This window comes from Alligator sinensis, unplaced genomic scaffold, assembly GCF_000455745.1.
Source record: "Alligator sinensis unplaced genomic scaffold, ASM45574v1 scaffold103_1, whole genome shotgun sequence".
NCBI lineage: Eukaryota > Metazoa > Chordata > Crocodylia > Alligatoridae > Alligator > Alligator sinensis.
Window position 1 is genome coordinate 1,570,630 of NW_005842226.1, and position 26,670 is coordinate 1,597,299.

A 26,670-nucleotide genomic window follows, 5' to 3' on the forward strand; every position below is an offset into this window, starting at 1 on the left:
AGGCCGGGCAGGGAGCAGCAAGCAGCGCAGGAATGGAATACAGGGCAGGGAGCAGAAACCAGAGCAGCTGATTGGGCAGAGGAAGGGGTTTGTAAGAATTTTCTCACTTGGGATATGGCATTTGTATGCAAGCAATAACATTTGCATTGTCTTAAAAACCATCATTCCCCCTTGAGACCTGCATTGATCTGCATGTTTATACCATTGATGTGAAAGTATACTTGCCTTTTTTGGGGGGTGGGGGGGGGGGGAATACAATATTTTTTCCTGGTAGACTGTTCCCCTGCCTTAGCGAGGGGAAGATGATGCTCGGCCACTGCCATAGTATTCATGTCCCTTTCAGTTAAGTGTCAGTAAAGCAAATCTTGTGTGGACCTAGTGGAATCTTCTGTATGTCTCTGTATGGGAGTAAAACTCAGTTTTGTTTTGTTCTGTGTTCTTTAATCCTACACCAAGCAAAGATCTAACATTGGTTTAGTTGGTACTAGTTCCTCATGATGTAAAACTTTTCAAAGCTATATGGTATATCCTAAAGATGGTCAGACTCTAGAAATGTATTCCTTGGTTAGAACCTGCCAGATATGAATTGTTAATCCTATGGTATTTCTCTGGTGTTTTGTCATCTGTATAGTTCTGGCTGAGCACAATTGCAGTGCAGCATACAGATCACAGTTCTGTCTCTAAAGTAGTCAGGGTTAATTTTCAAAGCAATTAATAGATCAGGATCATTGGCATCAGAAGCTTCCTGAGAAGCAGTTGAAGAACTTGAGCATAAGGCTGTGTGCTCACAGCAGCTTCAGTCATAAGATGGCGAGCAGTCTGCACCCTTGGCATTACCTTCACATACAGCTTCAGATTCAGCAAACTACAGAAATTTATACTGGAGATGAAAAATGCTTGATTCACTGTGATCAAGTTCTTTCTTATGAGGAAGGGATATGGCTTTCTGACAAGATGGATGTGAAGGATGGCACCTAGTTATCCAGGCTTACTAAGAAGTCAAACAGGTCTTGAGTCTGCATGACTCTGCCTAGTTGGATGCTGCATGGAAGGCAGAAACAATGTTTTGGCTAATTCTTTAATGTATCTTTGCTTTCAGACCAGCATCATTCTGGTCTTGTCTTGGTTTCTGCTTGAGCCAGCTGACTTAAAGGGATGTCAGATTTTCTACATTTGATAGCAGTTGAGCGCAAGATATCTGCATACCACTGATCACTAGGCCTCTGGGATCTTTTCTTCTCTCCCAAAGGTCTTAATCAGTAACAAAGAAGTTGGGATACTATGGATCCTTGTAAGCTCAGAGATGAGGAGTGTTTGCTGAGGGGTGGGCTATCTATTCCCATGTTCTGGAGGGGATTGGCAATGTGTTGCGGTCTAACGTCAAAAGCTTCAACAGTCATCAATCAGTAGCGTGAGCTTTGAGATCTTTCCTGGGTCTGCAGCCATAAAGAGTGTGTCCAGACAAGAACGCACATGTGTTTCCCCAGGGACAAACAGCAGTGGCACATAGCCATGCTACTGCTGTTTGTCCCCTAGGAACACTCTTGCAGGTGTGCTCTGGCACGTGGCAAGTTACCCTGGGTGGGGTAGGAGAGGCTGGGGCCAGAGCCGGGGCTCATCCCAGCAGCCTTACCTAGGATCCAGCTTCCTGTGGCTCTAGTGGCAATGATTCAGCACGCAGAGCATGACTCTGGCTAGCCAGGCTCCAGTTTCAGGTGGCGCACGCTGCAGCCACGTGTGGCACCCCGATGTCAAAAACACCCACCATGCTGCAAATTAGCAGTGTGGTGAATGCCTGCATGTGTGGTGTGTGCAGTTTGTGGCACGCACTGCACATGCATGCTCACTACAGCTGTGCAAAGCTTCGGGTGGTGATTCTATTGGGCCCAATTCGGTGGCAGAATCTTTGAATCCGAATTGAATCAGGGGACCAATTTAAAGGTATAAATCGATGCTGAAGCTTCGGAGAGCTTTGAAAAGATTTAGAGCGTTGATTCGGGCAGTCCCTAGTGACTGCAGCAGGAAGCTGCAGCCACTTTGAGCTGGAAAGTACTAGGGGAGGGGGGACCATGGGGGAACCCTGCCAGCCCACGGCTGCCCCCCTCCCCCGGTACTTTAAAGAAAATCCCTGGTAGTGCTGGGCGAGGGACAATCCCTGCTGCCCTCCACTGCCCCATGCTGCATGGGGGGCTCTGCATGAGTCTCCTGGCCCCCACCCAGGCCAGCTCTGGCCCTTTAGGAAAAAAACAAACGAACAAGAAAAGCCCCGGGATTCACCGCTTTGGGAGTAGCCTCAGCCTTCGGAGGCTTGTGCAGAGCCCCCCGCGTGGTGCAGGGCAGTGGGGATTGTCCCCAGGGGTTTTCTTGCTTTTGTTTTTGGTTTTTTTTTCCTTAAAGGGCTGGAGCTGGCCTGAGCAGGGCACCTGTGGGAGAGCTGGGGGAATGCGGGTTGGTGGGTTCGTGCAGAACCCCCCATGCAGCGTGGGGCAGCGGGGATTGCCCCCCGCCTGGCAGCATCTGCTGAGTCGGGGCTTTTTTTAACAAGTGCCAGGAGCTGGGGCAGGTGGAGCAGCCATTGCCAGGCTGGTGGGGATGGGCCTGGTCTGGCTGATTCGGCCAAATCGAGACAGTGATTCAAATCACTGAATCGAATTGCTGTCCCCTCAATTGGCCGGATCTGAATCTGAAACGAATACTAACCACTTTGCACAGGCCTAATGCTCACCTGGATGTACCCAAAGAGGTGGTTCTTTAATGCTCCTGGAGCTGCCTCTGGAGCACCCATTGTGCTACAACTAGGACGTTAGCTGGTGGTTACTGCTTTTAGCCAAAAATAAAACTTCTTATGCATGTGCCTTCATAGACTATGCAAGACACATGATAGAGCCTGGGGAATAAGAGTGACAAATCATTTTTGTATCTCAGCAGCCTAGTGAGCTACTCTGAATGCCAACAGTAACTAATTCACCAGGGATGCCATTATCTTTTTTCTGTTAATGGGAAAAGCTGCTTCTGGTTTCAAAAGATAAATCGGTCATTTTTATTATAGCTCTTTAAAATATTAATGTTTTAATATTGAAATGGACTGACTTGTGCTTTAGTATTCTGGTTTAAATTTGGAGTATCTCTGTACAGTGGTTAAACTGGTGTAAACTAATGCATCTAAGAATTGATGCTCATTCCTCATAAATCCTGGCTTAAACAGAATGAAGGGTTCTCACTTAAATATCATCCTTTATGTTTTTATTTGACCTTTTAATAACTTGCAAGTTGCTATTGTATTGCATGTATTTAGCTTGCACTGATTTTTCTAACAGCTGGCTCTTAGCAGTCTTGGAAACAGGTGTTCATAATTACCTGCTGTACACACAACACCTTTTTCTGTTGTTTAGGAATAGTCTTAATTAGAGAAAGCATTGTATGACAATTCGAAGGGTTGGAAGCTAGGAGGCTTAGGTTTGATTCTGTCCGTAAGCAGATCATTTAACCTCTTTCTAGTTTTCCTCTCCATAAATTATGGGAAAATCACTTTTGTAAGGCTCTTTGAAAGTTGTTGGTAATACTTTGGACTTCAGTATGTTACTGTTATCTGTGGCTTGTACTTAACTCTCATTAAGCATTCATTTCTCTTTTCTTGGGTAGACTTTCTAACTTTTGGAAAGTTTTGTGCATGAAAGTTGGTCACCTTAAGTTGGCTTCCTTGCCCCCCTCTTTTTTTAAATCAAGGCAAACCAGGCATTTTAATTGTTAAGAATTCTAAGTTTGTAAATTAGTGTATAAAATGTAGGTTGAAGAACAGTGCACGCTGGTTTATATTTTGATGGACTGCAGTACATTTGTTGTTAAGCCTGTTAACTTTTACTTGGAAAAATAAATTGCAGTCCTCTGATCCAGCTTTTCTGCAGTTAAAAATGATAAATGATGGTATAAATGCTTAATACTACACAGAACAGCTTTAATTGCATGAGGGAAATTTGTTCTCAACTTAATGTGACTGAATTGCATCATAACTTTTTGTTCTACAAGAAATATTTTCTTGAAATGTATTTTACGTTTTCTTTTGTCATCTCTTAGGATGGAATCACATTTAAAAAAAGGCAAAAACTACACAAGATCAAGAATAGTGACTGCTTATTTAAATATTCTTTTGAAATAACATTCTGAGTGCCAGTTTAAATAGTCAGCAGATATGTTAACATTCAAATGCATCCAGTTAAACTATATACTTTGGTCTTGTGAGAGATGTCTGGTTCTACCCAGTCTTCAGGAAATTTTGGTATTGGGTATGTAATGCAGATTTTGCCACTAGCTCAATCATGGCTGAACTCTCTTGACCCCTCTCTTGAGCAAGAGTTGAACACTTGGTTTTAAAAATGCCCATCCACGTGATTCTTACAGCAGTTGAATGTGTGCTTTTAACAGAGAAGCTAAACTGTTTAGATAGATGTTGCACATAGGCTATATTGATGTTCTGCTTTTTTATTTATTCTAGGAAAACCTAAATCTATAGGAATAGTAAAGCCGCTAGAATATGTAAGGTGATTTAAGTAATGTATCTCTAAATTAATGATTCTCGGGCAGACGCTTCCTCTGCCTGATTGAAGGGTAATTGTACCCGAAAGCTTGCAAAGATTTTTTTCCAGCTATATGAATTGGTCTGATAAAAGATATTGGATTTACCCAAAGAGCCTTGATTCGCAACCAGGGTTTTGTGGTGTCCCACAACGTCTTCAAATCCTTTCAAGGATGTGGTGGGCCATGCAATGTTAGCACTGTTAGATGTGAAAACATGATTCACAAGGTAAACCCAGAGTTTCCAAATAGTCATCTATAGCGGTAAAAACGCTGACCTGTTGTGATCTGCCTGAATTTTTTGCAATCAAAGAATTGCTCGTTGGTTTTTTTTTCCACCCACAAAAAGAGAGTAAAAACTCAAATCTGGCATTTTCTGAGGGCAGCCTTGACTCAAAAAGGTTGAGAACCCACTGTTGCAGATTACTTGATTCTCTCATTTTTAGTTTTTACTTGGGTTGATATAAAGTTAAGGTGTTCAGTATCAAGCGCTTGTAATCTGGAAAGCTACAGAAATCATGGTTGATCTGACTATTAAAACCTGTCTGGCTGTTGTCCATGTGCAGTGTTCTTCCTCGGCTTTTAATGTTTAAGAACATTAACAGTTTTAGCATGTGTAACTGTGCTCCCAAAATCCCATCTGGGTAGTCCCTATTCTTATCAGGTTTCCCTTGCTTTATGCTGTACATGTATTCCTGGAAAATGGTGCATAACTTGAATTTGCATAAAGGGAACCCACTTTACAATGTAACAAATAGGGATATGTTCCCAGACCTCGACTGTACTGACCCCCAGATCCATTTCTACCACTTTTACAAGACAATGTTGGTACTTGCCAACAGCAGACAAAAGTAGACACGGGCACAGGGAGAGGGGTTGGAGAGAAGCTATCGGGACGCTTAGAATCCATAATGGGGATGGAAACTACACTAATTATGTGTCCCAGACAACAAGCGAGGAGCACAGATCCACACAGGAGACTGTTTTGGTGCGCGTCACTCCCACAATGCAGCACACAAAGCAGCTAACTGCGGGCTTCCACCACACCGATCTCATAAGAGTGAATTTACCTTGCGTATAACAAATTTTTGGTATAAAAAGGGTCATCGCATAAGAGCGAATTCGCATATACAGAACCTGCATAAAGCGAGGGGAACCTGTATTACTCAGCTGGTCCATCTAAGGAAAATGGGTGTTTACCCGTCTGTTCTATTATTTTTTTTTTTTTAAAAAGTGGTTACATTTGAGTGATGAGTGAAGTCTTCCTCAGTTGTTTTTCTGCAAAGAGGGATCTCAAATTATCCTGTCAGCAATGAGTGATGAACACAGTTTGATCTTGTAATTTAATAGTACAGAAGTTAGTAATTGAAAAGCTGTAAGAGAGTATGTGACTTTAAGGTAACATTACAAGTGTTACAAGCTTAATACTGTACTGGACACTTCATTAAAATCTAGTGACCAAATGTACACAAATACCTACTCGAAGTCATGGCATCCTGGAGCCCTTGACTGAGAGATGCTCAGTAGAGCAGTGTTCCTCATCCAGGATCCTGAGAGACCTTTTCAAGGGTGCCACGGTGCCAGTACTTCCTGCATAGGGCAGTTTCACCTAGCTGCAGTTAAAAGTCCTTGGTTTTCAGGAAAACTTAACAAGTTAAAAAAAAAAAAAAGGCAAACAAAAAAACTCCCCAAAACCAAGGCTCATACAGGGGTGGGCCTGGATTGGGAAGCAGGTGCAGCAGGAGGCAGTGTTGTTGTTGGTATTGGGTTTGTCTGCACCCCTCCTCCTGCACCTGCTTCCTAGTCCAGGCCTACACGTGCTTCCTGGGAACGGGTGCGTGGAGCAGTTTCAGCTGGCCTCACTGTTGGTGCTGGTGCTAGTGCCATGGCACCCTTGAAAGGAGGGCATGCTTCTGCCTGCATTAGGTTTATCGGGTACACCTAATACAGAGAGGAATGATCCTTCCAGCCCTAGCATCTTTCCAGTCCAGTCCTACATGTGCTTCCTGGAAAATGAGGTACTGCTAAATTCAGGAAAGTTGTGGAGAGGTGACATAAGTTTTAAAAGGCTGAGAATCATTGCTGGAGAGACTAGAGAGAGATCATCACTGTAGTCCAAAAGTCTTTGTAGTTCTTGTAGATTATATTTGAGGAGAGCTTTTTAAATCAGATAGCACAGATAGCAGCACAGGCTTCAGTAACTTAAGTATTTACAGAGTATCCCAGGCAGGCTTGTGCTGTCTCCATTGCATGAGGCTACTGGTTGTACCCCTGCTAGCCTGGGTATGTCTGTAGCACCTTTTTACTTGCCACAGAGATGTGACACAGGCTCTAGCACAGTCTGTAGATGTCTACCTACAGTCTTGGGTAGGTAAGTGGCTAATTTGTGCTGAAGTCCACACTGCTGCAATTTGTTCACTATTGTCACTTGACCTAATTTAGTAACCAGTGCTGCAGCTGTCCCTCTGGTTGCAGTAGAAATGTGCCCTGTGCTCAGCTAGCCACACAGAATGGTTGTGTTATGTGAACCATTAAGGAAATACTAGAGTGTGATGTTCCCAATCACCTATTGAAAGAATGTTCTGATAAACTTAACCACCTGAATTTCTGACTACTGTGCTATAAAGTAATAAAATGAACTTTGTTTTAAAGTACAGGATTTGAAGTTGGGATTTCTGGGTTTTCTTATCTGTCACTGACTTGCTTATGTGCATTTAGACAGCTCATATAGCCCGTCTGTGCCTTTTCATAGGTTGGTAGAAATTTGGAGGTGATATTTGCCTACTTTTCTAGTTGTATGGATTAATATACAAATGTCTCTGAGCATTTTGGATATGTAGTAGGGTAAGGAGAAAACATAGGTAATGTGTTTTAGAGATGTGCTGCATTTGACGCTCCATCCCCCTTTTTCCCCACCCCCCATCCTGTCATTGCATCAGACTGATTGGTGATTGGACTCCATGAATACAAGGTTTTAGGATTTGAACTCCCCAATCCCCTGTCTACCATGGACCAGGATTATGAGAGACGTCTCCTGCGCCAAATCAACATACAGAATGAAAATACGATGCCTTGTGTAAGTATGCAGACTAAAGATTCCCTGTCCTGTAATATCTTTTTACTGTCCCTCCGATATGGCTTTCAGATTTTACTATTTGAGCCGTTTTATTAAAGAAGGGGTGGGGGAGGGGGATTACTAAACCTTCACTGAGTTTCTGAATTGTTCTGGAAAACAGCTGCTGCAAACAACTGGTTAATGTAGCTGACTTGTCATTTAAAATCAGTTTAATGTCTGTATTTTATATATATATAATACTTGGAAGTCTAATTGGGGTTATAGCATCTTTACTTAGTACTTGACATAATAAAAATGGCATTGAGGAGCTACATAATCACATTGGGTACTCCTGTAATGTAAATAGTTTGGGGGTTTTAATCAAGCTTTAGAGAAGGAGAGAATAGTACCATGGGGAAATATCATGAGAGGGCAGGAGATCCAGGTTGCATATTCTCCCCATGTTTCAGCCATATCTGATCTTTGTAGATTTAAACTATGATTCTACTTTAGAACACGAATAATAGAACCAACACCGCACCGGCTTCATGCGTCTCTGCTGGCCCCAGAACTTCTTGGTGATGTTGCAGAGCCCTTATCTTTCGTTTCCTCCCTGGTCACCAACTGCAACATCATTCACTGATGCACATAAATGACTTTTTCAAGTTTTGAAAAAGTCCCATGGGATTTGGGGGAGGAGCAGGGAGATTAATCTGTTTCAGTACATATCTATTACCCCATAGATATTGGATACATTACTAATTGTTAAAGCCTGGACTTTAAAGACAAACTCTCTTCTGCAGTGATCCCATATGGTATAATTCAGTGGTGACTAACCCTTTGGGTAGCCATGCCACAAGTTTAAACCCCCTCTCCCCCACAGAGGGCTGCTCTGATCCCTGGCCTCTTTTCCCCCCCCTCCCCCCAAGTTTGCACCCTTCCTGCCTCTGCTTCCCTCCACAGACTGCCTCTGGCCCCTGCCCCCATTTCTTGCTTCCCTTTACTGAAAGCCCAGGGCTCCTGTGTCACTCATCAGCTGCTTGTGCCTGCATGCCATGATTTGGCCACTCTTGGTCTAACTGATCTAGGTTCAACTCTGAATTGAAATGGCAGCTAATGCTGAATGCTCTTTGAAGGAATGTTGTTGGAGGACACCTGTATATCTAGCAGACTTGAGGAATCTGAAATGGAAAGTCAGGTCCAGATCCATGACTTGAGGGGTCTCAGGCCTGCAGTAAGATGCACAAAGAATTCCCTTTACATGCCTCTTGCCCAAACACTGACATCCTAGAAAGAACAGTACACTAATGTTAATGAATTTGAAAATAGTGTTAAAGTGATACTTCCCACACAACCCAGCCATAACACTGCTCCATAGCAATGCCACAAGGACCTTGGAACAGTACATTAGGGCAGTATTTACCTTAAACCCTAACAAAAGCTTCCATCTTCTCTGTGCATCCAACTACTCCAACCAGGTTTGTAGTTGTACGCTGCAGCAGAACCTCAATATGCTCTGGGACAGCAGTATAGATCTAATGGGTGGGGCTGCGCAAAGCTTCGGGTGGTGATTCGATTTGGAGGAGATTCGGCCTGATTCGGTGGCCGAATCTCTGAATCCAGATTGAATCGGGGGACCGATTTAAAGGTCCAAATTGATTCAAAGCTCTCCGAAGGTTCGGCAGAGATTCGGAGAGCTTTGATTGGGGTAGTCCCCGGTGGCTACAGCAGGGAGCTGTAGCCACTCTGAGCTAGTAAATACTAGGAGCAGGAGAGAGGGGGAGGGGACCCTGCTGGGGCAGGTAGGGGCAGCCATTGCTGGGCTGGGAGAGGGGTGAGAGATGGGCCTGGCCTGGCTGATTTGGAGATTCAGCTGTTGCTGAACCTCCGAATCGAATCAGGACAGTGATTCGAATCGCTGAATCAAATCACTGTCCCCCGAATTGGCCGAATCCGAAGTGAATACTAGCTGCTTCACACGGGCCTACTAATGGGTGCTCAAGTCTGGTCAGGAGAGATCTCATTAAACAGAGGTGTGGGGAGGAGCAAAGTGTAGTGGCCTCCATGAGGGATATCTCAGGGCAGGGATCGGGGGGGGAGGTATGAAGGACTTGTCACCATAAAGTTGATTCCCAAAATGTCAACCTCTTGTAATCTGGAAGGCCGGGAGAGATACAGGACATTGAATGCTTGTAACCTTTTGTCAGTTTTGTTCACTTGCTTTGCCTGTGAAATTCCTTCAAGATAAGATACTGTTTTATGAGAAGGTGAAGCAAGATCTGAGTTGCCCATACTTGGGACACTTTACATGTCTTATAAATACCATATTTTTTTACATACACCATGCACCATCCCCTTCCCCTGCAAAATTGGGACATGTTTGTTAAGCAGGAAAGCTGATTTTCTTCCTGGGATAGAAGCACCATGCTTTGATTCCTGCCCCACAGTGTAGCCGCCATTGTATTAGTATTCAGGCAGGTGCAGGAGTCTGACCTAATGGCTCATTGCTCTTCACTCCAGAGTTGTTAATAGTTGTCTTTTCTTTTTAATGGCCTTGATGTTCCATTACTCAAACTAATCTTAGGGCCATTTTGCTGTCTGCTAGCAGCTCCTGGTCTACCTCTTCCTATTTCACAGCCTTGGAGACTAACTCTTTTCAAAATCATAAATCCTACACATGGAGACCAGTCCTCAGCCAACAGCTTTGTTTTTCAGGGAGGTTGGGTGAGCTGAGGATTAAGCTGTCTCTGCTCTATGGAGCCATAGCGCTGGAAAAATCTTTCTTTTTAATTTTTCCTTCATTCTACCTTTCAAAAACAAGATGTGTATTATATTCAGGTGCATGTTATGTACAATAAAGTACAGTATACTAGTTGCATGCTACTCGGGCTTCACTCCAAGGAAAGAAATGGCACTAAAAAGCATTGTCTGCTGCCTAACACTGCAAAAATCTTTAAAACTACATTGTAATGCATATATTCACATGTGTAGAGAGATTGAAGGAGAAAGGTTGCAAAATAAACAGAGGATTAAAAAATGGGTCTCTTTTCATTCTATCATTGCCTCCTACATAGCTACTTGTACCCAATGCCCTGCCTTCAGTCTTCCAGCTTTCAAGGGACATACTACTCAACTCAACTGTTGAGAGAAAGCACGGGGAGAGAGATTCTGTATCACAAAGATCCCCTGAAGACGTGAGGGTGGGAGTACAATTAGGCTTTTAAGGTGCCAACCATTTGCAGTCTGTCCCAGATCTGCGCGACCTGAAGGAGAATGGATTTCTGTGGTGTCTTTCAATCTTCCTGTGACCAACGTTGCTCTCTCTTTCATAGAATCATAGAAAAGTAGGGGTTGGAAGTGATCCTAGGAAGTCATCTTGTCCAACCCCCTGCTCAAACCAGGAGCATCCCTATCCAGACCATTCCATATAAATACTTGTCTAATTTATTCCTAAAACTGCAAACCAGCCATGTCATACAATTGTGAGGGTGTGTCTCACCACTGCAAGGGTTGCTAAAATACATCCAATTTCAGGTAGCAGAGATGAGAAGAACACTGACTCCTTCCAACTCTCCAATGTCTTCTCCAAGTAAACATGGAGACAGGTTTATTCCCTCAAGAGCTGGGGCCAACTGGAGCATTAACTTCCACAGGATAAATGTAAGTATTGCACTGTGCAATGTCAGGACAAGGCCTTGTGGTGATAGGCATGGGGGAGGATGTGATACCTTGCAAGGAGTTACCAAAGCTGATTTGACAGGATCTTGCTCCTTCCCCCTCTCTGCATCAGTTCTTTTGCTGATTCAGAACTTGTCTCCCTGGAGAGTTACCATCGACTGTGCGTCCCTGATCTTTGTGAATACACATCTGCAGATTTCTAAAGAGCATGGTGCCTTTCCCATTAACATCATTTTTTTTTTCAAAGATTTTTGTCAGAACTCTGTTCATGCGGGGATTGGCTTGATAGCATGCATTTTTCCTCCTTCAGGAAAATGAAAAGTCTCCAAGTCAGAACAGAAAAGCAAAGGATGCTACATCAGACAATGGCAAAGGTTAGCTATTTTTTTTGTACCACTGTTCCCCCTGCATTCTTAGCTTTGATTTGAGTCTGAAGTCCGGTCTAAGTCATAAGCATGAACAGTAAAAATATAAGCATTCCTCTCAGTGTGTTACTGTTGGACCTTCATTTTGCTTGGAAGCATTTCTCAGTGGTGAAAGATATCTTGCTCCAAATGGCCAGTCTATCTTGAATAAAGAAGTTAGCACTCTTAGCACAATTGTGATGTGGATACTTCTTCAGAAAGAACTAGATTGAACTTTGGGTGGGCTGCTGAGCACATAACTTAGAAGAGAGAGGCTCTTTGGTCCTTTTTTCTGTTCTTTTGAGCTGTCATCTCCCAAATATGTCTGTCTTGGCTGAATAAAGCTAGGAATGAGGTTAGCGGTATATTTTGTCTTCTCCTCGCACAAATAAAGTGGATTTGAATTTAAAGGCTGACCAGACATGGCACCCTCGCTTCCAGCTATGGGTTTCAAGCTTTAGTCTAGTCTGTTTGTTCAGGGCTTTGCTCAAGCATGTTTTTTTGTTGATACAGATGGCCTTGCATACTCTGCCTTGCTGAAGAATGAACTCTTGGGAGCAGGGATTGAGAAAGTGCAGGATCCTCAAACAGAGGACAGGAGGCTGCAACCATCTACACCAGAGAAGAAGAGCCTCTTCACAGTAAGTGTGGCTAACGGAAAAACATGTTTTAATCTTCAGTGCTTGTGCTATAACTTGCAGAGAGGAACAGGCATTCCTCAGATATGTTAATAGGCACCTGGCACATTGCTGTATCTGATAGTCTCGACAGATTAAAATGAGTCCTTGACAATGATGCTAAATAACTAGGGTAGACATTGGGGGCATGCAGAACAGGCTGTATTGGATTTGGATTAAGCCCGAATCGGGGACACTGTTTCAATTCGTTGATTTGGATCGCTGTCCCAATTCAATTCGGCTGAATCCAAATCTGAAGAGTTGGTGCTGTTTCTGAGAAGATTCGGCCACTGAATCCTTATTGAGTCAGGAGACCCTTTAATCTCTCCAAATCGAATTGGAACCCTCTGAATCAATTCAGAGAGATTCGATAATTCAGACATAGATGCAGCTTTAAATGTTTGTTCTACATACCTCAAGGTACGAGGCACGGCTCGCAAATGCTGCGATTGTGGGGTGGATGGAGCGTCCCACAGGAGTGCAGCAGGGCCCCCAGCATGCTCCCAGGCAGACACAGAAGTGGACCGGAAGTGCTTCTGGTCCACTTTCGGGTCTGCTACCAAGTGCACTGGGGACCCCACGTGCTTCTGTGGGACTCCATCTGCTTGTATCTGTAGCCTATCTTCAAGCACGACCACGCTTTCTCATAACTTGGTGTTGTTCATGGGTCTTTGTCTAGCTGGGTCTTAAACACCTCCGAAGATGGAGATTCCATAACCTCTCTGGGTAAAAATTAACTTCTCTATTTTGTTTTAGAGTAAATATTTAAAGGAAATGCTAAGGGAAGGGACAGACAGGGGTAGAAAACAAAACAGATCTGCCTTTATGCAGGATTTTGTAGGTAGTGTCTCATGTTGGGACTTTGTACTGTGTAGGGTTGTTATATCTAGTGCTTTCTTTGTACAGTATTCCCTCAGTACCAAACGCTCCAGTCCAGATGATGGCAATGAGGTCTCCCCGTATTCCCTTTCACCCGTCAGCAACAAAAGGTAATAATCTACCCACTGGGCAGGAAAAGAGGATGAGGTTCTTGACTAATTGGTTTTATAGTAACTGATTGTGATATCAATTGGCTACAGAATTTTGGACAAAGGGGTAGGAAGTAGGAGTTGTCCAGTTCCTAAAGAGCAAGCATCCTTAAAAATAGAGATTTTTTTGGTCAGTGTTTCCACTGCCAGGTTCCTTCCTTTTCTTAGCTTCATTATAGGAACCAGAAACTAACTTCGTTCTCACCTTGGGTGGGTGTCACTGATGAAAGAGCCACCAAAATGACTTCTTGTATTCTGTCCTTTAGAAAGGCTGTGATCAGTACAGTAGCAGTTTCTCTAAATTGGCTGGTACCATCACAGATCCTTATAAAATGCATATCTTTGGGTAACAGCCAGAAATTGCTAAGATCGCCTCGAAAGCCAACAAGAAAAATATCCAAGATTCCTTTCAAAGTGCTGGATGCTCCAGAGCTGCAAGATGACTTCTACCTGAATCTTGTGGACTGGTCATCTCTCAATGTACTCAGTGTTGGCCTTGGTACCTGTGTCTATCTGTGGAGTGCTTGCACTAGCCAAGTAAGTAATAAACTAATCTAATCTATTTTGTTTGCAGTGTCACTTCTTCCCCCCGCCCTGCACTAAAATAAAACAAAATGTGTTTTATGTTGAGTGCAACACTAAGGCCTCTCGCAGACATTCACTTAAGGCACAATGGGATTTAATCTCCTATCCCAACAAACGTGCCTCCTGCCATGCCACACCTATGGCATATGTGCAGTTTTTGGGATCGGATCCTAGTCGCGCCCTACTTGCCAGTGTGCCCTAAGAGCCATGGGCCTCGTGAAGCTGTGTGGTCCTGGGACTGAGGCTTCCCTTCGGCTGTTGGGTGTCACAGCCCCAGGACTACACTGGAGTGAGTTCCACACTCTGGTGTTGTTCCACAGGAGGGACTGCCAACCTGATTGGCAGTCCCAGTGCACTGATCACAAGTGCAATTTGAGGCATAATGAAAACTAGTCACAAAACTATTACATATTCTGTGAAATAATTTTGGACCTTGTTTTCACCCTTTTATCGTGCCATAAATTTAATGAACAGGTGGCCAGATCATCATTTAAAATGCGATTTAACTAGTTAATCGTGTCTTAAGCGTAACATCTTCCAAGGGTTCAGTAGTGCTCTTAGTCCCAGTTTTTAGCCTGCTAAATAGCTAATTTGTTAGTATTGTCATTATGCTGCTGCTGTTCAATTTCTTTCCCTTCTTTTCAAGGTGACCCGGTTGTGTGATTTATCTGTGGAAGGTGATTCTGTAACATCAGTGGGCTGGTCAGAACGGGTTTGTATAATGCTGTCAGACATGATTGATTTCATTTTCAAAAGTGCTGAGGACTTTCTGCCTTTCTCAACTACTGTTGCATTTCAAAATACCCAGAAAAATGAGCACTTGTTGTGTAAAACAATTGAAACTCTTTTTGGTGCCTCTCCATTGATAGGAATGCAGTTTGATATATCAGTGTGAGCTGTATAGTTTAAGAGGGGGGAAAAAAAGTGATGCCAAAGACCATTAATTGCTTTTTGCCTTTTGTTAAAAGCTAGGCAGATGAGTCAGCTTTGACTAAAGGGACCATCTCAACTATCCTGCTATGTAGATAAGGGCTTGGTGTATAGAAATGTATCATAAATGGAGTAGAGAAATTTGCCCATGCTGTCAGACCCCACTGAAGATTCCACAGTGCAACTCCCCGAGTGCCACAAACTTCAGTTAATATTTGCTGCTCATTGTAGAAAGTTGTTAACGTGAATTAATACAGTCAGTGCATTTCAAGCAATTCTTTGTAGTGCTACCATGTTGCATGTATTCTTTTTGGGGAAGGCCTGGGCTAAATATCTCAGCTTCCTGTTGAAAACCTTAGAGGCAAAACCCCTGCAACCAAGTCCTCAAATACCATTGGATATTCTGGAGAGGGTAGGCTAGACTGTGACAAGTCGAGGACAAAGTGATCATGTCTCATTGCAAAGAACTTAAGATGCTTCATCTCATCTAAACCAAGGACTTGATGATGCTACAGTGCTTAGAATATGCATGAAAAGTTCCAGCATTATTTGCCTTGAAAAGATTCTCTTGATGCATCTAGTTTAGTTCCTAGAGCAGTTTTCTCCTAATATAAGTTGTAAGATGTTGAGGATGTGTATATACCCTGTTCGAGTACTCCCAGGTTAGCTGGAATTCCTTTGAGCATGGATCATCTCTCTCGAGATTTTTATCCTTCTCTTCCTCCTTCCACGCCTCCGCCCTTTCAGGACCTCAAGTTTATGGTGTGGCCCTTTAGTCTTGTTGGTGTTTTTTGTTTTTTTTGGGGGGGGGTTGTACATCCTTGCTGGCTGTATTGATTGGAATTTTTCTTTTAATTTAATTTAGGGGAACTTAGTAGCAGTTGGAACTCACAAGGGCTTTGTACAGATCTGGGATGCAGCTGCAGGGAAGAAATTATCCATGCTTGAGGGTCACACAGCCAGAGTTGGTAAGGAGCAAGTAGGAGACAAAGGATGAGGTGTTTTATTTTTAAATACCAACTTCTAATGTAAAATATTGATCAATGAAAGCTAGAGCTGTCCACCTTCTAAGTGGCCACGAGCCCCATGCCCTGTGGGTCATGCTAGTGGGGACCGCACCATGGTGAGCCACAGGCAGAGCTGACTCGAGCAGGGTGTGGAGCCCAGGGCAAATCGGCTTGTGCGGGGCCCCAACCCCATGCACCCTGGATGCGAAGAAGCCACTGCCACCATTGGTGGGGTTGGGGGTTAGTGAGCGGCCGGATGCAAAGCTGGCGGCAGCGGTGTAGAGTCGCCACAGCCACTCCTCCTGGCTCTGCAGGGCCCGGGGCAGTCGCCTCGGTTCCCCTGCCCCAGGATGGCTCTGGCCACAGGCCTCCTGGACTGCACTCCCTGCTAATGCCTCCCTTCCTTCTGCACCGTACAGGCACCCCTCAGTTCACTGCTGCACTGCATGCTTGCATGGCCTCAGCCTGGGCCTTGGCTCCCCACCCTGTCCCTTGAGGCAAGGGCAGGCAACAGAAGCCGAAGGGGAGGGGGGTGCTTGGAGGCTCTGGCTGCTGTTACAGCCAGAGCAATGCAGGGAGTGGTGGTGGGTGACAGTCTAGTGGGTCACAGCTTATGCCCTCACAGGCTGCCAGCCCTGAATTCAAGCCATGTAAGTACTGCAATAGTGCCTTAACCCTGATTAACAAGAAGTGCCAGAAATATGGGGAGGAGGCATATCCTTGCAACTCCTGGGCTGTTTTAAAAAATTCATTTTAAATTTCATTCTGTAGCAGCACTGACCTGCTTTGGGTGTGGTGATACATGAATCATTGCAGCACAAACTTCTGGCAAGTGCCATTTCTTTATTCATGTGCCTGAGGCAGACGGGGGTTGGTCTGCTATGTTACTAACCTTGTGGAATGTCCTTATTTTCTGGTTTCCAGTCTCCAGTTAGGTTGTTAACACCGGGAAGTTTTCAGTTCATTTTATCTTTAAGCAAGTAGGTTATGGAAGAAAGCAATGCAACTCTGGTCACCGGATCCAGGTCTGGGAGCTAGAACTCATGAGTCCCATGTCCCTATCCACTACTGACCTATCAAATGGTGGTGGTAACTCATGAGGTTTGTGTTTTGGAAACTGTTTTACAATCTTCAAACAAGTGCTGAAGACTCTTTTATAATGCTATAACCATATAATGGTAGTGGTGCTTAACATTTGCATACTCCCCCTGCCCCTGCCCTGGCAATCCAGTTCACTATTAATGACTGCATCAAATATCTCACTATGCTTTTCCTACTTCACAGGTGCCTTGGCATGGAATGCAGACCAACTTTCTTCTGGGAGTCGGGATAGAATGATCCTTCAGAGAGACATCCGGACCCCACCACTACAATCTGAGCGGCGGCTTCAGGGCCACAGGCAGGAAGTGTGTGGGCTAAAGTGGTCTACAGACCACCAACTCCTGGCATCCGGTGGAAATGATAACAAGGTATAGTACTGTTTTTGTTAGAAAGAAATTTGACCTCACCTCTGAACTTTCACTGCCAATTTCAAAAAAGTTTCCTTTCTTCAAGGATATGCCTTTTTTTAATTTAAATTCCAGCCTCATTTACAATGTTTTTTTGTTTGTTTTTTTTGGTTTTTTTTAAGGGGTTTTGTTTTTTTTTTTCCTGTCAACTTGCTAATTGGACTTTGTTCTTCCTCAAATATAGCCAAACTGAGCTAACCTACTACCCTCTCTAGTCTTCTACTATTTACTAAAGTAAATGGGGATTAATAGTCTGTTACTAGGCCTGTGCAAAGTGGCTGGTATTTGCTTCAGACTCACCAGCAGGGGGGTGATCCCCGCTGTCCCATGCTGCGTGGGGGTGGGGCTCTGCCACAAGCCTCCCCCTGCCCCCGGTTGCCCTGCCCTGCCCTGCCCTGCCCAGCTCTAGGCCCTTTAAAAAAAAAAAAAAAAAAAGCCTCGAGTCAACCGCTCCTGCCTGGCAGGGGGCAATTCCCTGCTGCCCCTCACTGCTCCGCGCTGCGTGGGAGGCTCTGCACGAGCCCCCAGAAGCCCCAAGGCCACCACAGGAGCCGGTGAATCTGGGGCATTAATTGTTTTTTTCTTAAAGGGCTGGAGCTGCAGCGTGTGGGGCAGCCATGGGGGTCTGGGGGAGCAGACGGGGGCAACATTTTCACCATTCTAAATCATTTATATTAAACGTCCTCCTGCGAATGTAAGTTTTTAAATTCAGTGTATGCAATGCAAGCTTGCAGTTTACCAGTGAGTATAGAGAAATATCTTGTGTTTCTAAGAAGTGGTTCTGAGAGCACCTTTGGAATAGATTCCTGCACAGGTAACTCATGGGATGTATATTGGACCAAAGTCACGCGTACGAAGTATTGCCAGTTTTGGCACTCCTCCTCCAGTAAATAAGACTTTCTGTCTTGTGATGTGGCTGGATTATTCAGTCACAAAGCAAGATAAAGGCCTTGCTGTCTACATTCATGGACCAGAATTCAAATCCTGGCTAAGGCTCAAAGGAATTGAGCTTTGGGATTTTACCCTAGGCTCAAATTGCAAAATCCCCCCTCAGTTTGAGCATGTTTGGTGGTTCAGAAATCTAAAATACTCAAGATGGAGGTGCACTGGCAGAATTGTTCAGGCTGAGCTGTTCTGCTTTCACTCTGTCTAGCTTTGACTGGCACTATTTTCTTTTTAGTGTAGGGGTTTGGAGACTAGAATATGATATGTGTGCTTAATCCATCTTGTTTCTTCTTTCTGCTAGCTCCTTGTCTGGAATCACTCCAGCCTGAGTCCCGTTCAGCAGTACACAGAACACCTAGCAGCAGTGAAAGCTATTGCATGGTCTCCGCATCAGCATGGCCTGCTGGCCTCGGGCGGCGGGACAGCAGATCGCTGCATACGTTTCTGGAACACTTTAACTGGGCAGCCTTTACAGTGTATTGATACTGGGTCACAAGTGTGCAATCTGGCCTGGTCCAAACATGCCAATGAATTAGTAAGTGCTTTCGTGTTCAGTGTCCTGCTGCTAATCTTCAGGTATTGGGAACTGAGCCCCTGACTGTCTTGTCTTTTCCTCCTCCTGCAGGTGAGCACTCATGGATACTCACAGAACCAGATTCTCGTCTGGAAATACCCCTCGCTAACCCAAGTAGCAAAGCTAACGGGGCATTCATACAGAGTTTTATACCTGGTAAGCTATAATCCATACCTTTTTAACCAACTTTTCTGTAGCTTCTGATTCTGCTGTGACTATGCTATGCACAGTGATGGAATCCAAGTAGGGTTGTGCTGCTTTCAGCTGGATTCATGACTTTAGCAAGGTTTTCGATATGGTCTCCCACAACATTCTCGCAAGCAAGCTAAGGAAGTACAGGTTGGATGAGTGGACTGTAAAGTATATAGAAAACTATCTGAAGCATTGGGCTGAGAGCGCTCCTATACACATGCAGGGAGCCTGCTCCAACACGCTGTAGTTCTAGAGCGTTGGAGCAGACTTGATTAATTGATTCTGCTGAGGTATGGAAACTGACACACTCCAGCAGCCCCCAGCATCACGGGCATCAGCATGCCCACACTGAAAAATGCCAGTGGGGCACTTTTAAAGTGCCCTGCTGTCATTTTTCAGCACAGGGATCCTGAGACACGTGACCGTCTGGGTGCTTTTAATTAATGCAAGTCTCGGAGCCACAGTAATTAAAGTGCCCCCAACACCTATGTGGACATTGGCGTCAGAAGTGGACTGGCCAAGTTCGCTGACAACACCAAACTTTGGGGTAAAGCATCCACACCTGAGGACAGGAAGGCCGCAGCTGGAGTACTGTGTCCAATTTTGGGCTCCACAATTCAAAAAAGATGTGGAGAAGCTTGAGAGAGTCCAGCGGACAGCCATACGCATGATAAGAGGTCAGGAAAACAGACCTTACAATGAGAGGCTGAGAGCTATGGGACTCCAGCCTGGAAAAGCACAGGCTTGGGTGATCTGGTGGCCACCTATACGTTTTTATCAGGGGTGCTCACTAGGATCTGGGGGAACATCTGTTCACCAGAGCACCCCAAGGGATGACAAGATCCAATGGTCACAAGCTACTCCGTGACCGTTTCAGTCTGGACATGAGGAAGAACTTCTTTACTGTCCAAGCCCCCAAAGTTTGGAATAGACTGCTGCCTGAGGTAGTTCAAGCACCTACTTTGAACGCCTTCAAGAGACATTTGGATGTCTATCTTGCTGGAATCCTATGACCCCAGCTGACTTCCTGCCCTTTGGGCAGGGGGCTGGACTCAGTGATCTTCCGAGGTCCCTTCCAGCCCTGATGTCTATGAACCCGGAACACGTGTATAAACACTCGGAGGGTAGTAGTTAATGGCCCCATGTCTGTTTGGCAGCCAGTATCAAGTGGAGTGCCCCAGGGGTTGGTTTTGTTCAATATTTTCATCAGTGACCTGGAAGATGGGATGGAGTGCACCCTCAGCAAGTTTGCAGATGACATCAAGCTGGGGGTAGTAATGGATACGCTGGAGGGTACCGGAACACGTGTATAAACACTCGGAGGGTAGTAGTTAATGGCCCCATGTCTGTTTGGCAGCCAGTATCAAGTGGAGTGCCCCAGGGGTTGGTTTTGTTCAATATTTTCATCAGTGACCTGGAAGATGGGATGGAGTGCACCCTCAGCAAGTTTGCAGATGACATCAAGCTGGGGGTAGTAATGGATACGCTGGAGGGTAGGGCTAGGATTCAAAGAGACCTAGACAAATTGGAGGATTGGACCAAAAGAATTCTCATGAGGTTCACTAAGGAGAAGTGCAAAGTCCTGCATTTAGGATGGAAGAATCCCATGCATTGGTACAGGCTGGGGACCAACTGGTTAAGCAGCAACACTGCAGAAAAGGACTTGGGGTTACAGTGGGCAGTAAGTTGGATATGAGCCAGCAGTGTGTGTTTGTTGCAAAGAAGGCTAACAGCATGCTGGGCTGCATTAAGAGTGTTGCCAACAGATCAAGGGAAGTGATTATTCCTCTCTTCAGCACTGGTGAGGCCAAATTTTGAGTGTTGTGTCCAGTTTTAAGGTCCCCTGGTACAGAAAGGATGTGGACAAATTGGATAGTCCAGTAGAGGGCAATGAAAATGGTTCAGGGACTGGGGAATGTGACTTATGAGGGGAGGGGGAGGGAACTGGACTTACTTAGTTTATAGAAGAGAAGATCGGTGGCGGGGATTTAATAGCAGCCTTCAACTACCTTGAAGGGTAGTTCCAAAGTGGATGGAGCTAGACCAGGGACTGGCTCCATTTTCCAGCAGCCCTTGCCTGTGTCACTGTGGCCAGTTTCCATGAAGACCCCAGCAGTGCTGGGGCTATGACAGCACAGGACCAGGGTTTCCATGGAGTCCAGCCTGAGCAGCGCTGGCATGGCACATGGCTGGGTGGGGAGCTGCTCTGGGGCTGGGATCTTGCAGTGCAGTTCCCCGCACAACCGCATGCCCTGTCCACACTGCTGGGGCCAGTCTTTAGAAATCCTGGCCCCATGCTGCTGGGGTCTCCATGGAAACTGGCTGCAGGCAGGAGCTGCTGGGAAATGAAATGCAGCTGCTGGCTGGATCCATCATTTAGCCCACCTCTGAGCTACACTGTTCTCAGTGGTGGCAGATGACAGCAAGGAGCAGTGGTCTCAACTTGCAGCAATGGAAGCTTAGGTTGGATATTAGAAAAAGGTTTCTCACTAGGAGGGTAGTAAAGCACTGGAATGGCTTACCTAGAGAAGTGGTGGAATCTCCATTCTTGGAGGTTTTTAAGGCCCAGCTAGACAAAGCCTTGGCTGGGATGATCTAGGTGGAGATGGTCCTGCTTTGAGCAGGAGGTTGGACTAGATGACCTCCTCAGGTCCCTTCCAACCCTAAATTTCTATGATTCTCTATAGCTATTTGCTGTTAAGCAAAACTGCATGTAGCAGGGCCATTGATCATTTGGCTCTTCCTGCTTGTTGACATATGGAATAGGTTTCTTGACTTGACACTTCACAGTGTATGGTGAATTTTACATCTTGACAGGTGTCAAAACTTGCCAAAAGTGAGCTTCTCTCATTCCCAAAGGAGCCATGGTAATTAGATCTTAAGGTAGTAAAGCCAGCTGCTGCTTTAGCATAAAAGGCTCTTCGTTACTCTTCTCCCCTCTTTCCATTTTCTGTTCTCTGTTTCTTCTTTTTAGTACAGTATAAAATGTTCAGTGTGATTTTTTTTGGTTGTTTAATCCACCTCTGCCTCTGGATAGATTCTTCTCTTGTTCACTTTATGTGCATAGCCCTCACTCACATAGTGTTTTTGGGAGGCTTCGCTAGAAAATAGTATGAGTCAAATCTGTTGAAGGGATATGTACTAGCCAGAGTGTTTTAGAAGTAAAAATCATTCGTGTAATTAACAGGGCTTAAAATGCCAACAACACTTCTGTATCTCATTGCTGTTTTTATAACAGGCTAATGCATATCCCCTTGAGGTTAAATAAAACATACTGCTTTAGGCAGGAATGGGATCCAAAGGTAGGAGTTACCCCTGAGTATCCTGTAGAATGTAAATAAGGTCTATTCCCAAATTTTGCATTTTGTTTTCACCCTGCCTAATCATCTCAGGTGGCCATTCAGAGCAAATGCTGCTGGAGAAGCGGGGGGTGGGGATTGTGATCACTCAATAAAATGTATTTTGCAGTCTCTTTATTCTCTCTCTTTGCCCTAGGCAATGTCTCCTGATGGAGAAGCCATAGTTACAGGAGCTGGAGACGAAACCCTGAGATTCTGGAATGTTTTCAGCAAAACCCGCTCAACAAAGGTAAAATCCTTAGCCTCTAGCGGTCAGTTTCTGGAGCAGACTAGGTCCATCAGGGGAGGAGTCACCAAGGCTGAGGCTTAATGGTTAGCTGTGCTATCAGCTTATTGGGTGTTTCTCTTGCATGATCAGTTCACCTCTTGTATATTCTTTCCTGTAGCTGTTCGTGTAGCAAGTCTTTGTGGGAGTGGGGCCTGGGTCAGAGCTTGGGCATAAGGTTAAAGGGGTTTGTGATCATCAGTTGAAAGTTACACGTTAGGTCTTCACACAGAGTGCATCTACATGTGAACGTTACTGTGGAGTTGACTAATTAGCTCCACAGTAAAGCATCACAGTCTACACGTTTCTATTTTAACGAAACCTTACAGAGGACACAGAAACAAACCATTCCGATGTGCTGGAAGAATAGCAGATATGGCAGATAACCAGCTTGGCTTAGCAAAGAACACTTCAGTGAACTTAAACATGAAAAGGAAGCTTACAAGAAGTGGAACCTTGGACAGAGGCCTAGGGAGAAGTATAAGAATATTGCTTGGGTATGCAAAGATGAAATCAAAGGCCAAAGCGCAATTGGAGTTCCAGCTAGCAAGGGATATGAAGGGTTTCTACAAGCATGTTGGCAAACAGGAGGAAGGTCAGGGAAAGTGTGCGTCCCTTACTGAATGGGGGAGGCAACCTAGTGACAGATCGTGAGGAAAAGGCTGAAATATTTGATGCCTTTTTTTTTACCTCCGTCTTCACGGGCAAGGTCATCTCCCAGACTACTACACTGGGCAGCACAGTTCGGGGAGAAGGTGAACAGCCCTCACTGGTGAAAGAACAGGTTAGGGACTATTTAGAAAAGTTGGACATGGACAAGTCCATGGGGCCGGATGCAATGCATCCAAGAGTGCTGAGGGAGTTGTCTGATGTGATTGCAGAGCCTCTGGCCATTATTTTGGAAGACTCACGGTGACAGTGCCCATCTTTAAGAAAGGGAAGAAAAAAGATCCAGGGAACTACAGAACAGTCAGACTCACCTCGGTCCCAGGTGCACATGCAGACACTGTGTCCAGGCACAGTTGACTCTGATGTGAACTGCACTGGAGTTTATTGCATTGCCCAGGTTGCGTGTGTAGATGCACCCGCAGATGAATATCACAGCTAAGCACAACATTGTTTTCAACCTGTGTTTATAACACTGGATATCTTGCTATGTTGCTGACATGCCACTAGAACACGGCCAAGACACAACACCATCTTGCACATATGCTTACAGTTGTGTCCTTGGCATCTGTATCCTTTAACTCCTAGCACAGTTGTGCTAGGACAAAACAATGACTTCAAGAAAAAGGGGATTTTGTAAATTTGACCCTGAGAGGTACCATGGATAGAGACTTCCTCAAAATATAATTCAGCAAAAGTAGTCTTTTGCAGGTCTGTTCAAGAAGTAGCTTCAAACACAAAAGGAGGTAGTAGAGAGTACTAAGGACCATGATGTCCTGAATGGGCTTGAGGAGGGGGAGCAGAGTGGAGAGGGAGAATAAACTCATTCCCTCGTGATTATGAAAAATATGTTCTATGGAATTAACCCATTTCTCCCATTATTGCACTTGCTCTTCCCTATACATGTTTATGTGCTCTGAATGGCTGATCTCTTGCAACAAGGATGCTTGGAGTTTGAACCTACCATTTGAAGGGTTCCAGACCCTTTTCCCTAGACTTGTCTGTGCCCAAGTGCAAGCTTCTTGCAGGAATATTTCCTCAGCAGTGTAGTGATGTTATATGTGCTGTACTCATCTCTCAGCAAATAACTGAATTGGGCATCTTGGGTACAACACTGGTTTCTCTTTTTCCAGGAGTCTGTGTCTGTTCTGAACCTTTTCACCAGGATACGGTAAACCCCACCTACTGCACACCATGAGACCACAGTATGATATACCGGGAGAAAACCACTAACTTGGCGTGCATGGATCCCCAGACTATCAACCAGAAGAGGGGGAGGGAAGTGTCACTGGGATTGAAGGATGGACCTTCAAGATACTTATTAAATACATGATTGTGAACCATATTGGACAGTATTTGGGATTTGGACTGGGAGGGTGATGGAACTGCCAAAGGCTTCACTTTTCATCAAGGGGCATGGGTACAAGAGGGAAAACTGAAGAAAAAAAAACCTAATCTGATGTTGTACATTGGGCAGAACTTGTATGATATGGACCATTAACTAAGACCAGACCAAGAGCATCCCAACTGCTGCTTTGTTGCATATGATGGGAGAAGAGTTTCCTTGTCTCTTTGGGGGGAATGGTTTTAATATGCTGCTGTGGGTCTCTCATTCTGCAATTTGATCAACATCTTTGAAAGCAGGAGCTAGCCAGGCTTGATCAGATCTAATTGGTGCAAAGCGACACACCTTTGAGCTGGGCAGCAGCCTCTCAAATAACAAGGCACTGTTCTAGCCTTGCATCCATTTTCCAGGTAAAATGGAGAAATGCTTATTTTTCCCCTTAACACAGTGTTCTCCATTCTTAAAAAGATGCTGCAGTACTTGATATGTCCGTTCACTTAAGTCAGTTTAATTTTCAGCACCTCTGATGCCTGGCTATAAAAATTAATTCTTGTCTCTCAATTTTTAGAAAGGTTTTAATGGCCTTCTCATGTGTTGAAGGGAAAGATTACTGCACAATCAACGTTTGTTTGTTTTTTAAAAGAAACAATACATGTTCAAGGCTGGTCTTTAGATTTTTAGTTGAATGCATACAAACAATGGCTTTTATGAAGATCCAGGAGTGTTTATTTGGAGCTTCCTTCTGTGCCAATTATTGCAAACCAGTCGCTGCAGAGTGTCTTTCAGAGGACAAAACCAGTTGAGATGAGTATGTAAAAAGACTACTGTGGATCTGTTTTAAAGGCAATGCGATTGTCTTTTCCACTTAAGAAGAAGGAAACATCATGTCTAAATCTCTGCACAACTTTTTTTTTTTTTTTTTTAATGAATTAGGTCAAAGCCAGGGACCCATTTTTAAGTTGTTATGGGAGAGAGATCCTGCCAGTGTGGAGCCTGTGTGAAGAATGCAGTGGGATGTGATGCAAAGCACTTGAGTGTGTATGTTGTTTTTAATTTAAGAGAAGCTGTTATGCTTGCAGCAGCCTGTTCCTGTCTCACTTTGTACATGTGCCAACGCTCACCCAGCTGTGCTTCTGGCTCTTCTGCTCACCTCTTTGCCTCCTTTGTAACACATTTGGATGTAAGTGCTGTGTCCTGTTTTTTTGTTTTGTTTTTTTTTGTTGTTTTTCCGTGCGTGTGTATAGACCTCGTCCTGTGTCAGTATAGTGTGTAGGCAGATACCTTTTGTGAAATTGGACTGCAGGGCTGGGGGAGGTGTGGAACGCAGCTGTTTTGTTTGTTTTTTTTTTCCCCCCAACATCACTAACCCATTTTTTTGGAAAGCAAAGACATCCAAGGTGGCGAGGCTGGTAAAATGTATTGGTTAACTCATTCCATGTTCACAACGGCCTTGACTGAGCATGCCATTCACACAGTGCCTGGATGCTGCTCTCCTCAGTGGCTTGACACAAGCATTATGTGTACTGCAGATGCTTCCAGGCTCTTGTGTGCCAGGTACATGCCACGTTCCTTAGCAAAGTTGACAGCCTTGGGCATCTTGAAAGCCAAAAGTGGGATCAGAAAATTCTTATTTATTCCCTTGCCCCTCTCTCCATTCCCAGTCACAATCTCAAACCAGCTCTGCTTTGCTGTTTTCTTGCTACGAAACTACTGGGAATTGTAAAAATAGTCTAATGGCTTCCAGACTCCTTTCCTGCTGTTTTGTTACATCCATTGGCATCTTTAAACGTCACAATGCTGAAATATCCATCGTAAAGCTCTGCAGAATTGTTACCCAATTAGATTAAGTTGGGCAAGCATGTTTGAATTGAAAACACCAC

General features: G+C 44.6%; 1 protein-coding gene across 3 annotated transcripts in view; it reads left to right on the forward strand.

Moving 5' to 3' along the window:
* The window catches only part of FZR1 (fizzy and cell division cycle 20 related 1), a 30,569-nt gene extending 3,905 nt beyond the window's left edge, over positions 1-26,664 (forward strand). For all 3 annotated transcript variants that reach the window (XM_006027186.3, XM_025208309.1, XM_025208308.1), the window contains exons 2-14: positions 7,512-7,648; positions 11,162-11,287; positions 11,616-11,679; positions 12,223-12,350; positions 13,293-13,375; positions 13,768-13,951; positions 14,646-14,711; positions 15,795-15,897; positions 17,221-17,405; positions 18,691-18,924; positions 19,015-19,119; positions 22,651-22,743; positions 24,579-26,664. In XM_006027186.3, the coding sequence (XP_006027248.1) occupies positions 7,580-7,648; positions 11,162-11,287; positions 11,616-11,679; positions 12,223-12,350; positions 13,293-13,375; positions 13,768-13,951; positions 14,646-14,711; positions 15,795-15,897; positions 17,221-17,405; positions 18,691-18,924; positions 19,015-19,119; positions 22,651-22,743; positions 24,579-24,620 (1,482 nt within the window). In that variant the 5' untranslated portion in view covers positions 7,512-7,579 and the 3' untranslated portion in view covers positions 24,621-26,664. The remainder of the gene's footprint in view (positions 1-7,511; positions 7,649-11,161; positions 11,288-11,615; positions 11,680-12,222; positions 12,351-13,292; positions 13,376-13,767; positions 13,952-14,645; positions 14,712-15,794; positions 15,898-17,220; positions 17,406-18,690; positions 18,925-19,014; positions 19,120-22,650; positions 22,744-24,578) is intronic.
* The last annotated feature ends 6 nt before the right edge of the window (positions 26,665-26,670 follow it).